This window comes from Syngnathus floridae, chromosome 1, assembly GCF_059516105.1.
Source record: "Syngnathus floridae isolate MCC-2025c chromosome 1, RoL_Sflo_1.0, whole genome shotgun sequence".
In the NCBI taxonomy this organism is placed as follows: domain Eukaryota; kingdom Metazoa; phylum Chordata; class Actinopteri; order Syngnathiformes; family Syngnathidae; genus Syngnathus; species Syngnathus floridae.
This window is the reverse complement of record NC_142413.1, coordinates 21,398,546-21,411,566: the sequence shown is the minus strand read 5'-3', so window position 1 is coordinate 21,411,566 and position 13,021 is coordinate 21,398,546. Positions and strand designations below refer to the sequence as shown.

At 42.4% G+C, this 13,021-nt stretch overlaps 1 protein-coding gene across 7 annotated transcripts; it reads left to right on the top strand.

Annotated features, from left to right (window-relative positions):
* Positions 1-301: 301 nt before the first annotated feature.
* bod1l1 (biorientation of chromosomes in cell division 1 like 1) lies at positions 302-11,429 on the top strand. Of its 7 annotated transcripts, none has more exons than XM_088385951.1 (27): positions 302-545; positions 1,720-1,844; positions 1,941-2,131; positions 2,231-2,677; positions 3,040-3,189; positions 3,288-3,448; positions 3,678-3,774; positions 4,241-4,367; positions 4,447-4,507; positions 5,012-6,581; positions 6,805-6,860; positions 6,991-7,102; positions 7,180-7,278; positions 7,349-7,389; positions 7,466-7,508; positions 7,757-7,806; positions 7,872-7,941; positions 8,045-8,097; positions 8,182-8,251; positions 8,338-8,372; positions 8,444-8,606; positions 8,900-9,730; positions 9,799-9,872; positions 9,966-10,050; positions 10,140-10,278; positions 10,869-10,940; positions 11,009-11,429. In XM_088385951.1, the coding sequence occupies exons 1-27, from the start codon at positions 429-431 to the stop codon at positions 11,148-11,150; spliced, it is 5,181 nt and encodes a 1,726-aa protein (XP_088242077.1). In that variant the 5' UTR covers positions 302-428; the 3' UTR covers positions 11,151-11,429. The 7 variants fall into 7 exon arrangements, with proteins under 7 accessions (XP_088242077.1, XP_088242070.1, XP_088242050.1 ...); XM_088385944.1 differs by having other exon boundaries at positions 8,335-8,372; XM_088385924.1 differs by having other exon boundaries at positions 6,775-6,860; positions 8,185-8,251.
* Positions 11,430-13,021: the final 1,592 nt, after the last annotated feature.

The window sequence follows — 13,021 nt, the reverse complement described above, 5'->3', positions numbered from 1 at the left end:
TAGTAATGCTTGTCAGCAAGGGTTGGACAGAATACTATGACCTGCAGCCACATACGGGGTTTAATCGATCGATTTTAGCTGACTAAAATGTATTATTTTATCTAATTTTACATTATACTTTGGAAACTAATATAATTTGTTGAAATCTATTTAAAAATGTATTTAACATGTGTGTATTTATTTGATCAAATAATTGTTGTATATAATTCATTTCGCTTCTTAGCGTTTGGTTTATTCACGAATCGCACGAGCCTCAATTTTTGAAACACAACGCCGTCGTTGTATTTCCGGTTGACTGATCTGTTTGTATTTAAACTCTTCCGGGTTGAAACCGCGCTCACACCGACGTAACCCAAAACAAAAACTCTTGCGTTCGGTCACGATATGATTATATTTAATGATTAATAAAGAATCTGATTAATTTCAATATGGCGGGTTTACCACCGGGTGATCCGCAGCTAGTGTCAATGATCGTCAATCACTTAAAAACTCAAGGACTCTTCGACCAGTTCAGGAGAGACTGCCTCGCAGATGTCGACACTAAGGTAACGACAAAATAAATAGTGTAAAAGTAAAGTGTTGGTTTAATGCTTCGGTGGGCATGCTATTATTTCAAAGTACCGATCAAATCGGCTCACTGCATCTGTTGATATATGCTAGCTAACCACAATATTCCACGTACTGCTGCAAAAGTAGAACTAATAGTGTACTGCTAATTGTGATTAAAGGGATTTATTGCAAAATTTTAAATTATGATAACTGTTTCTTTACCATACCCGCAATGTTGCAAGCGGTCTTCATTGATCGCGATAATACAGGTCGCGCAGGTTTGCTTGAAGCGTGTTTCAATAACGATATTGTTGCTGAGCTAATATTCTCCTTGTGAGGTCATGTTGTCGTTATCAAAATGTAACCGTGTTGATTCGCGACGAACGTCTCGCGTATAGGCTTACACAAAACTGCATTGATAAGTTCGAAAATGTTGATGATGATCCTTTCAAACAGTGGTCGTCCTCAAACTATATTGAACGAAAATAGAAAAATCTCACGGCACACGGCTAACAAAAATATGAATGTAAATACTGAAAAAAGAGATTCTCTCATCTCAATTTTGATCATCATTTTGAGATGACTATAGCATCTCAATCAATGAACACGAAGCTGATGGACAGGAAGCCTTGACAGCAGGTGCAACAGGTGCCGTTTGAAAACAAACGGACGAGCATTTTCTGGCGTAGATGACCAGAGTATTTACAAATCATTTTTGGAGCAATGGTTCTAAGCTCTTGGTACCCTGAGATCCACATTTTTTTTCTTGTTGCCAATTCACAAGAAATTATAATGAAGACATATATAGTCGAAAAATAACCCCCACATTTTTAAATTTGCTTACATGTTCAAAGGGAAATTTGAGACCACATTAAGAAACTTAAGCATGAACATGACAACTGCATGTATAAAAAGTGAATAAAGTAGATAAAAGTAAAATAATACTTATCAAATGTTTCAATTGATCTTTTTTGTTTTGTTTTTAGGAATGTGCAGCAATAGTTTGTCATCTTTTTGTTGGGTGTAAATGTGCGACATTGACAAGCGCAACAGTTACGGTTTCCAGAACTGTATTTTTTTTTTAACAATTTATTTGCAACATTGCTGGATAAACATTGTTACATTTGAGTCGACACACCGCACCATGAAACGTTTGCATATCTTTTACAGCCAGCATATCTGAACCTGAAACAACGAGTGGACAACTTTGTCTCCAATCACCTCTCCAACCATACATGGAGCCCCCAGTTGAACAAAAACCAGTTGCGGAACAACATCAGGCAGCTGGTGTTGCAGTTAGTATTATTTTCTTATCCTTTTTTACAACTGCTCTCTATGCATTCATGTTTGAAATTAACTTAGCAAAATTTTAAGCAGTTCATCCCTCTTAGATCCGGCATGCTGGAGCAGGGTGTGGACAGAATCGTGGCCCAGGTGGTGGATCCCAAGGTCAACCACATCTTCAGGCCGCAAGTAGAGAAAGTGGTCGACCAATTTGTGTCACCTGGCACTAGCAGCGAGGAGCCGCCGGCGCCGACGTCCTCGACGGAGACCCAAGTGGACGCTGTCATTCCTCAGCAGGGTGCGTTTGATGTCATTTTCCAGTCACCTGCTCATCAATCAAATGTATGGTCAAATAGAGGATTTAATCATAGTTAATTGAGACCATGTTATTGTTCAGCCTCAACATCCGTGCCGACATCCACTGCTGCCACAGACGCCATGTCCATCCTGGACGCCATTACCTCGCTTAACCAGGAGGCCAACATCAGGTCCACCGAGAAGGGACGCAAAGCCCTTGACGAGCCCGTTGAGGATGGCGAGCAGGACATGAGTCTGGATGAGGAAGAAGACAGAAAGACGGAGGAGGAAGAGGCAGACCAAGCAAATCTGGGGGAGGAGCTCCGGGAATTAGAGGTAACGACAGCCGATGCTCCGGATCAGATGGACATTGGGAAGGAAATCTCCACGGACGAAATAAAGATGGAGGAGGAAGAGCCACGAGCGGAAGACCAGGCTGAGGAGAAACTGAAAGTAGGTGTTAAAACAAGTGGGAAACCTTCAGAGGAGAAACAGGAGGAAGAAAACTACCAGGCCAAGCAGAAAGCCAAAGAGAGGATAAAAGAAGGTTGGTGACTACTAAGCTCGTTTTCAGTGAGCAATTTCTATGTGAAAAATCTAGCTGTCCCAAAAAAGAAATGACGTATGTCAAATTTTACTTTATTTCAGAAACTCAAGATACAAATGCTGTATATTAGCATTGAAGTCATGTTGACTCAGTTAAAAAAAAGCTGTAGTTTGGAAGATAGTGAACAATTCTTCAAAAAACAAAGTTTGAAGCTGTTTATCTTAACGATAGCAAACGATGCAAAACATCTTTTACAAGCTAACAAATAGCACCGTGTTATTATCTTATTTTGCTATCTAATTTTTAGTGTTGTCGCTAATGTTTTAGTTGAGTTCCAAAAATTGTGGTGTGATAATTTGCAGAGTATTCTTTGGAGGACTCTGATTTGGACGGCCTGAGTGACATCACGGTGAGTTCCGTGCACACCAGCGACCTGTCATCATTTGAAGGGGAGAGCGAAGACGAGGAGCCGTTGTCTGATTCTTCTGAGGAGGGCGAGCGTGCACCAGATGGTCTCACTTTATTTGTCCTCTATCTTTTTTCACCACAGATAGCACCATAATTATATGTCGGCTCATACTTTTTCCCCCCTTCTGTTCCCGCTTTTAAGGTGAAAACTTAGACAAGAGAGAAGCAGGTGAGGAGATGGGAGAAGAAGGCAAAGAGAGTAAGCCTCGCCGCAAGGCCTATGTCCACAAGCCCTTTCTGTACTCCCGTTACTATAGCGACTCTGATGACGAGGTCACTGTCGAGGAAAGGCGGAGATCTGCGGTGAGTTGGACAGATGAGGAATCAAGGAATTAAATCTTTTCTATTTTAACACATGTGAAAAGAAGTTGTGTCTCTGCACTTATATTCTGCAGTAATAATAAAAAAATATATATAATTGTTTAGTAAATCCCAATCACAATATTGAGAGGGGGAAAAAATTGCATTTTTCAAAATCGTTCAGCCCTAGAGTCTACTATCACCATGCGTGTATTTTCGATGTGCCCGTCAGGCCAAGGACAAAGAAGAACGTCTGCTCAAAAGGCAGCAAAATCGAGAGCGAATGGAAGAGAAACGCAAGATGAAAGCAGCACAATCTGAAGAACAAGGTATTGCTATTTGGATTTGATGTTGTGTGAAGATGCGTGTGTCCATGTTTCAGCATCATCGTCTGCTACCAAGTCCTATCTCTTTTGTGCCATATAGCTCAAAGTTTGTTCGCTGTGGTTCATAAATTACTCGATCATCAAATGTGCGTATCATCAAGCTTAAAAGTGCTTGAAAAATATTTACTCAGCCAATGAATAGCTAAGTAGTTAGTTTGCTGGCTGAAGAAATAAAATACATGTATACAATAAATGTCGTGAGTACCAGACAGTCAAATATTTGGATATGATAAAGTATGTCCAAACCTTCTTCTGTTTTCCTTCACTTGATTGTTGCTATTGGTGCCTAATAGTAATCTACTCTGGTTAATTTATAGAATATATTGTAAGATTATGGACTTGCAGCTGATTTTGTGTCTGTTCTAATGCTGAACTCAGTTGTGGTACTTGGTCATCATGTCCCGCACAGATCACAAAAAACAGAAGAGCAGCATGTCGACTGGACTCAAAACACCCCGAGCCAAAGAAGCCCGTAAAGAGCGTAAAGTTCTGGAGAAAAAAGTGGCTCTCAGCAGAATGAGGAAGCTCGACTCAAGGTGAGTCCAAAAGATCTCTTGTGTACTTTTTTGCCTTTTTCTTTTTAAATGGAATCGGCTCATGATTGTGTTCATTCAGGAAAGAAGATGAGGTGACCAGCAAGAAAAAAGGAGAAGCAGGAGAAACATCAAAGAAACCAGTATGTGACCAACATGGGTGGAAGTAAAGTCAACAGTAAATATGATGAGCAGCATGGTGGGGTAGTGGCAAACACATGTTCCTCACTGTTCTGAGCTTTGGGTTTCAAGTCTAGTTCCCTTTATGAAGTTTGTATGTTTTTGCTCTCTAAATAATATATAAGTTGGGTTTTATGAAGCTTCTGAAATTGCTTCTGAAACAAACAAATCCAAAAATATCTACCCCCCCCCCCCCAATTCAGTAGAAAATGCTGATGAAGATATATTTTCCCTTTGGGTGGATATATGGGGGAAAAAATTGCAGAAAAATTGGAACATACCCAAAAGTCAGTTATTTGTTCTGGCACCTGGTCCAAGCATAATAAAAAGGAGCGGGGACAGTGCCCTCTGCGGACCCCTGCATCGCTCTGCCACTGCATAGTTGTTCATATGAGTGTGAATGGTTGGGACAGGCTCCAGTGACAGAAAACTGATATGATGAGCTATTACTATTTTATCCTTTTCAGGAAGTAAAATCAACACCATTGCGCAGCCTACATCAGAAGCTGGTGAGAAATCAGTCCGAGTCTTCGGTACCTGACGAGAGGCACCGAATTACAAGCGGGAGCGGCGGCATCTCTGAAGATTTGGGTGACGCCAAGAAGCTCCCTGACAAAAGTCGCACGCACGCCTTCATCTTGGACTTGGAGCTGGGCTCACAGGAGGCTCTCAGGCAGCGATCCGTCGGGAAGTTTGACCGCCCGCCCCGCAAGGAGCGCAAGGAGAAGGAACGCTCTATGTCTGAGGAGCTCCCCAAGGTCAAACTGAAGCAGGAGAAGAAATCTGAACTCCAGGTCAACGAATCTCAGCAAAAGGAGAGCATGACTGCCAGGACGTCCTCTGATGAGAGAAGTGAGAAAAAGCCTAAAGTGAAAAATGAGAAGAAAATGACCAGTACAAAGGAACTGAAGACTTCTGCTTCCGAGGCTGACGAGGCTTCAGCCAAGAGGATGCGGGCCCTGTCTGTTGACAAAGACAAGAGTCGTGAGAAAGACAAGATGAAAGAGAAAGAAAAGATCAAAGGGGTTAAAATAACAAAAAGTGAGTCAAAGCAAGCGCTCTATCACGATTCTTCTGGCTCCTCTGAGGATCGGCCTGAGGTGGCACAAGGAGTGGACAGCGGTAAGAAGAAGGAGAAACAAGGCAAAGACATCCTGAAAAGGTCCAAGAGCCACAGTGAGGACAAACCCAAACTAAAAACGGAAAACAAAGAAAAGACAAAAGCAGAGCAACCCAACAAGTCTCTTGCCGACAGCGACAAATCCCCAAAGAGAGTCAAACAAGCAGAGAAAGGAAAATCCATGGAAAAATCCAAACCCAGAGAGGAACTCAAGTCCCACACGGCATCCAAGATGGACAAAAAAACTCACAGTTTGGACATTCGTGGGGCCTCGGGTGCCGGCAAACCTGAAAAGGAAAAGAAGAAGGAGGGCCCTGTGAAGGAGCAGAGGAGAAGCTCTGAAGAGCCTGTTGTCAAGAGCGCAAAGAAAAAAGCGGACAAGAAAGAGAAGAAAGAGGAGAACCACGAGGGGAAGAAAGCACCCACAGAAGACAAGGTTGACAAGTCAGACATGTCTGTTTCCACGGAGGCCGAGGAGACGCCAATGCAAGCGACACTCTCCGAATCGGCCATCGTCTCCTCTGACGGCGCTTGCGAACCTTTCAGCGACATCGCCCCTGAAGTGAAGACGCCAGTGCAGGAAATGCCCGTCGTGCCACCGGAGGCCGATGCTCTGCTGACGCTGATGGACGTGTGCACCTCGGCCATGGATGCCAGGCTCCACGTGGCGGTCGGCGGAGAGCACGGCCAACTCCAGGCGACCCTGCAGGACGCCGACATGAAGATGAAAGAGGCGGCCCTCACGCTGCTCTCCATGGACCCCGACAGCGCTTTGTCTTCCGCCTTCATGAGTCACGGACTAAAAGAGGAAACAGAGGAGCCGATGCTCGAGGAGAAAAAGCAGAACCCACAAGAAGAGGCTTCTGACTTTGCATACCAGACTGTGAAGAGTGAGGGTGACAAATTGAATCGTGAAGGTAATTAATGTGATTTGCTTGTCAATTTCAGTACTTTTACACAAGTAGCTGCCCTCTAACAAGTCCAAAAAAGGGAACAGGTGTTGGCAACCAATCAAGTGTATTCCAAAAGAGTTTCGAGAATTTCACTTTGAATGTGCTATCTCGACGTGCGACTTGTTTAAATCCAATAGTGATGTTTTCCTCGTAACAGAAAAATCTGTTGATGTTTTCCTCTTAAAAGAAAAATCTGAAATGGATGCAGCAAGTGACAAACTCCCCTTGCTGCCTGCTCTCCAGGTAAACCATCTTTGTTGCCTTCAGGCTTTTAGTTTACTTTATTCTAATATAGTTGTCTGTCTTTATTTCAAACATTGATGAGACACTGCTTTGATGTCTTGAAGTGACCATTCTGTGCGTGTGTGTGCAGGAGAAAGACTCCAAGCCACAAGACCTTTCTTCGAATGAAAAGACTCAAACTGGAGAGAAAGCTGCCGACTCAGCGCTAGCTGAAAATGAGGCAGCACCTTCTGATGAACATGGTAAATGCAGTCAAATATCCCATAGGTCAGAAATATGATTGCAGAATTTTTTTGTGACGCTGACTGTTCGATTGAAGACGCTCCAGTTGCTGATGACGGCACAGGAAACGTGGAGGGGAATGTTGCTGTGCATCCTTGTGAGGCAGCTACTCTAGAGCATGTTGACAGTCCACAAGGTGAGCACGCATGTCACAAAAAGGCATTTTTCTCCATCTGACATAACGTCTTGTCTCGTGTCATTTTCAGTGCAAACCGCGTCAGATGTCGACACGCTGACACGGGCCAATGTGAGAAAATTTACTCTCCTTTTCTTAGTTACCATAAATGAGATTAAAATGTAACAATTTATCTTCTGAATTATAGACAGATGAGATATTAGCCATGGAGCAGATGGACGTCGGTAACGGTACGTGATGAATTTAAGAAAGGACCGAATACACTTGCAGGCCATTTCTTTAGGTACAGCAGCACCATGTAATCAGGTAACAGTATGCACAAGCTGTGGTCCACTACATTGCAGTTTATTTTTTTCCATGCAAAATTAGAAACACTCTCAAAAATGCATTTCTGCATCACGACAGACTACAACCGCAGTAGGAAATGATGACTATTTATTGATTTCAATTTTGTTAATAGCTGCCTTCTCATCATCAGGCAAACTGGATCTGCAAAAACAGGACGAGGAGGAGCGTGGTGCACAAACTGTAAGTTAGATGTTTTGTTCACTAGGTAACAGTCCACAGCTTTATCACTTTCCGATCTGCTTTAGGTGGAACTCTGCTTTCCAACTGGAGTGGTCACAGAACCCAAGAGTGGAACAGAAGTGGCCAAACAAGAAAGTGCGTAATTGTAATACTGGTTTGAGACCTTGATGGCAATATGATTCCAAGTTGAACCACGTCGATTGCTATGTTTTTGTTGTCTTTGTCAACATTGATCTAGGTGAGAGCTCAGACATCCTTGAGCCGGCGAAGAACTCTGAGGTGTCCAAGAAGGTAATTTTTACATGCGCAGTGGGATTATCTTTTTATGCCTTAGGTGTTCCAATTGTCTGTGTAATATTTCCTATTTTTTCACAGCAGGAAAGAGGACGAGGCAGACCTAAACGAAAGCTGTCAAATCAGAATGTTGCAGCAGTGAATGAATGCGGTAATAATTCTGAGATGGTAGATGTTAGAAGTGTGGCACTTTTGCCAAAGGGAGCTTTGACAACACCCACTTCATTTGTTCAGTAGGTAGTGATCAGGATGCAAAAGAACCGTCATCTGAGGTTAGAGACGCTCAATGTTAATTTATTCAAGAAAAAAGAAAAGTGAAATAAACTTTTTTCTTTGTTGGTAGGAAACTGAACAGCCGAAGGTTGTGGAGGTAAAAACGCCGCGCAGGGGACGATCGTCTAAAGCCACGGAAGAAGTGGAGGAGGAGCCGCTGAAGCAATTGGAGAAAAAGGAGCAGACGCCAGGTCGCAGAGGAAGACGTCCAGCAGCCAAGGGTAACGCTGCTGGTAGGACTGCAATCAAGTACATCTATTACACTCATTTTCAATGTGCACTCCGATAATGGAGTGTATTTTGAATTTATTTTTGCCATAAGAAATAATAGAAAGCGTATTAAGGTTAACTTTTCATTCACTTCTGTACTGATAAAATTATTTTTAACAAAAAGGTTAAATGTGACAGCTACGGAAGCAGATGTGAGACTTAGTGTTTGTTCTACACTTAAACGTCAAGGTATATACATAACTGAATAACCATTCGATTCACTGAATAACCATCCCGAAATTCTACTGTACTGTAGATCGGATTGAAATGAAGGCCTCATTATCAGATGAACCCGCAGCAAAGAAGAAGAGATCAGCGAAGAATGGAGAACCTCAAGTGGGAGATGAAATGATCAAGAACACCAGTGAGGAGGCCATGAAGGACACAAGTAAGGAGGCCACTGCTGAAACAAGTTGGGCGGACACAAAGAACACAAATGAGGCTCGGACCGGCATAAGTGTAGAGACCATAAGTGAAGAAACCCTAAAGAGCACAGGTGAAGAGACTTTTGAGAAGACAATGGATGAGGCTGGAAAGAGCACAAGTGAGGAAGCCATGCAAGTAGCAGATGAGCAGGATTCAAATGGTAAAAGTGAGGAAGCGACTACAAATACGAGCGTGGAGGCCATCAAAGACACAAATAAGGAAGCAGTAGAGGACTCACATGAGAAGGCGACCAAGAACTCAAATGAAGAAGCCACAACCGATGTTAGTGAAGAGAGAACAAAGGACACAAATGAGGAGGCATCTAAGGACACAAGTGAGGAGGCATCTAATCACACAAGTGAGGAGGCATCTAAGGATACAAGTGGGGAGGCATCTAAGGATACAAGTGAGGAGGCATCTAAGGATACAAGTGAGGAGGCATCTAAGGATACAAGTGAGGAGGCATCTAAGGACAGAAGTGAGGAGGCATCTAAGGACACAAGTGAGGAGGCATCCAAGGACACAAGTGAGGAGGCATCTAAGGACACAAGTGAGATGGCTACTATGGAAACAAATGAGGATGCCATAATGGATGCTACTGATGAGTACACAAGTGAAGAGGGCATCAAGGACACACACAAGGAGACAATGAAGGACACAAGTAAGAGACAGCTCTTAAAATCTTGTGGGTGTGATTCACGGTGTCTAAATCAGTCAACGCTTTTTCAGTTTCTACCCCCAAAAATGAGGATGCAAAGGAGGAGAGCAGCAGTGAGCAGAAACCCCACATTGTGCGTGGGCAGGCAAGTTTAAAATGCTGTCTTCTTATTTGACTTACTTTGTCATTCTCATGCCAACTTCAAGTCCAGTAAGAGAGTATTGTGGAATGTCTTCAGGTTGACGAGCAGCAAGGTTCCACTCCCAAGAAGCCGGCTCGGAGGGGAAGACCGCCCAAGGCCGCAATGGCCTTAAATGACTCAGGTTCTTCTTTGTTGTCCCTCTTGAGTGATTCTGAATAAAACTAAACGGAGAGTATTTTTTTAAGTTGACATCTGCGGTCCTACTATCAGATAAAAAAGAGAAGACTGCAGGTGAAAAGGAGGCGGAGCAGAATGACGAGGACGAGATTGGTGGAGAGAAAGACCACGACGGCAAAGAAAAGAAAGGCCGAGCTACAACGCGCTTGGCATCTCGTCTGGAAGCTGAAAGGTGATTCCTTGCTTCTGCTTTGATGACCAACGTGTACACAGTCATTTTGATTATTGTAGAAAAGTTTGTTTATAATTGAACTACTTTCAATTCAACAAGTGAAACTTGCATTTTATGCAGATTAATTCAACACAGGAAAATACTTTTCAAAAGGCTCATTCCTACCTTATTTTTATGAAAATGTTTGTGTTATCTAATGTAGTGTTCTCATTTCATGAGATGATGCATTTTATGTTTTTATTATCTGTAGGCTCTAACCGTTAAAAGTACTAAAACATTAAAGAAGATTTTTACTCTGTCCAATATGGAGAAAAATAATCACGGTTGTTTTCTTTGACATTGAAGTGTGTGTGTGTGCGTGCGTGTGTGCGCATACGCCTTGGCCTCTTGGGGTCAGTATGGTGCTGTGCGTTCATGGAATACACACTGAACATTAAGCTACAAAGAGTAGAAGAAAATATTCATGTTTGTGTTTTTAATGTTGCCATTTCAAGTCTTGTACAACGGTACTGCGTATTTATATATAATAGGAATTGTTTTGAAAATTGCCTACAGCTGACATGTGCGTCATATTTATTGGTCATTTTCAGAAATAAGCCCAGCAAACCTTCCACGAGGGCTAGTCGACTGAGCGGCAAAGACGAGACCGCAGCTGCTGCGCGGTCAGTTAATCTTCATCACCTCACACCCATGCACGCACGTTTTCAAAGCATTGTTTTTGCCCTTCTAGTGGAACCAAGAGCCCGGCAAACGCCGCCAAGGGGGCCCGCAAACTGGAGGGCAGCCCTGCTGCTGTGCGAACGCGAGGAGGGCAGAAGCCAGAGGAGCCCCCGGCCAAACGAGGAAAACGCTGCTCTCACGTACACAATTAAATTTAGATGCTTGTATTTGTGCTTGGGGAGGGCGCACAGCTCAGCAGACAAAGCCGTATATTAGTTGTGCTTCTGATCACATGCATTCCTTTTTAAGCGCTCACAAGCAGGGATAATTAAATGTGGTCACACACAATCTTGAGAATATTAGCATTATTTTGTAGTAAAATATTCATTCTGTGAATGACAAAATGTGTTTGTCGTTACATGTGTATATATATATACTTCTTTCATTAAGACGTCAGACATTTTTGTCTTACAATAAAAAAAATTCATACATTCTGTTTCCATTTTTTGATTAAATATTGACGTCATAAAGTTTGACTTTACACGACTAAAATGTTGAGGGGGTACCAGCGACATTTTAAAATGAACTTAAAATTCAGAATAACCTTTTGAGGTGATCTTAGTTTGACCTCTCCACCTTTGAATTTATACATCCAACTGTTCAGTGGTTCAGTACTTTCTACACAACTGGCTGTTCACACCGTTGCAAAAAGTGACACCAGACTCTCACTTCTCCTGCTGTGATGTGTCAAAAACAATTTTATACATTACGCCATATGCCACTGCTGACTTCTATCGTCTAATCTTAACTGTATGATGTTCTGCTGCGGAAATATTCCACCTAGCTGGATTCGGTGTAACTGTTTTTTTGTATTATAAGAAAAATTAGACCAAAATCATTACATTATTTCAAAACCTTTCCCATCAATAATGTGACCTGTAACCAGTACAAGTCAATTGAAAATATGCATCAAACAATGGTTGCACAAGTGTGCACACCCTCTTATGACTGAGATTAATGTTCAAAACAAGATTAGATTCTTTATGTAACTACAAGGTATATTTCCCTTGTGGACTCTACTTTGATATGTTGGACATTTTTCAATAAATTTATAAAAAAACTAAAACGGCCCCTGATCGGAAAAAGCTTCCCTACCCTTTACCTTCTCATATTAATAGGACTGTAAAAGCCCACACATAAGTTTTAAATGGCATCCAAGTCTACCTCCCTTTTCTGTATTAAGCGGTCTGTCTTGTGGCTCCTCCATTTCGTGGCATGCGAGCGAAATTCCTCTTTGGGATACAAGGAGTTTAAAAAAAAAAAAAAGCGAGGTCCCGGCTCACTTAAAATGCTGCTTCCCTTCTCTTTTCTCCCACTTTCCATCCTTGAGCTTGATTGAGTGTGCCATCCAGATGGGGATGATGGGGATATTTGGTGAGAATTTCTTTTTAGAAGGGGAGAGGGCATTTATTGCAAATGACTCTTGGCAGTGTCCCCCCTGCCACTCCACCCACCGCCCCCCTTTGCTCCATCTGAACACAATTTGGCAGTAATTCTCTTAAAAGATGTGTGCTTATGGGAGATGTTAAAAATGAACGGTTAACAGGGACGTTAGTCGCCATCGCGTTGCTCAGGCACATTTCTTTTTAGAACAATATTTAAGTTACGTGATGGGGCAGGTTGAGAAGGAAAAAAAAAGGGATTGGCATAGAGTTAAGCTCACGTGCCGTGCCGTTTAAGATGATTTCCTCACTGTACAGTTGGCTTGGAGTTGATTGTCATTGTCATTATATTTTATTATTATGGGATATTAAGGCATCATGTCTCTGCAGCCAGAGAGGAGAGAAAAAAAAGAAGCCACCACTATAAACCGTTTCCCGGCAGAGCCATTAAGTGCAAAGATCATTTTTCAAGAACTCTCCCCCCCTTTTAGAAACCAAGATTCATTCTTACCAGCAGAGGGAGCCCTCATGTCTGCAGAAGCGACTTTTGCGCAGTTAAAAAAACGGTGAATTGAACATTTCAAGGTGACGTTTGTCACAAATAAATAGACAATCCAACAAATTGTTTTGCAGATTTTCAG

Excerpts from the sequence above, each read along its gene's own strand:
- bod1l1 (XM_088385897.1), top strand. The coding sequence starts at position 429 with ATGGCGGGTTTACCACCGGGTGATCCGCAGCTAGTGTCAATGATCGTC. Across the intron at positions 8,373-8,443 it reads CAAAAGAACCGTCATCTGAG|GAAACTGAACAGCCGAAGGT; the intron begins GTTAGAGACGCT and ends CTTTGTTGGTAG. Across the intron at positions 9,731-9,798 it reads GGAGACAATGAAGGACACAA|TTTCTACCCCCAAAAATGAG; the intron begins GTAAGAGACAGC and ends ACGCTTTTTCAG.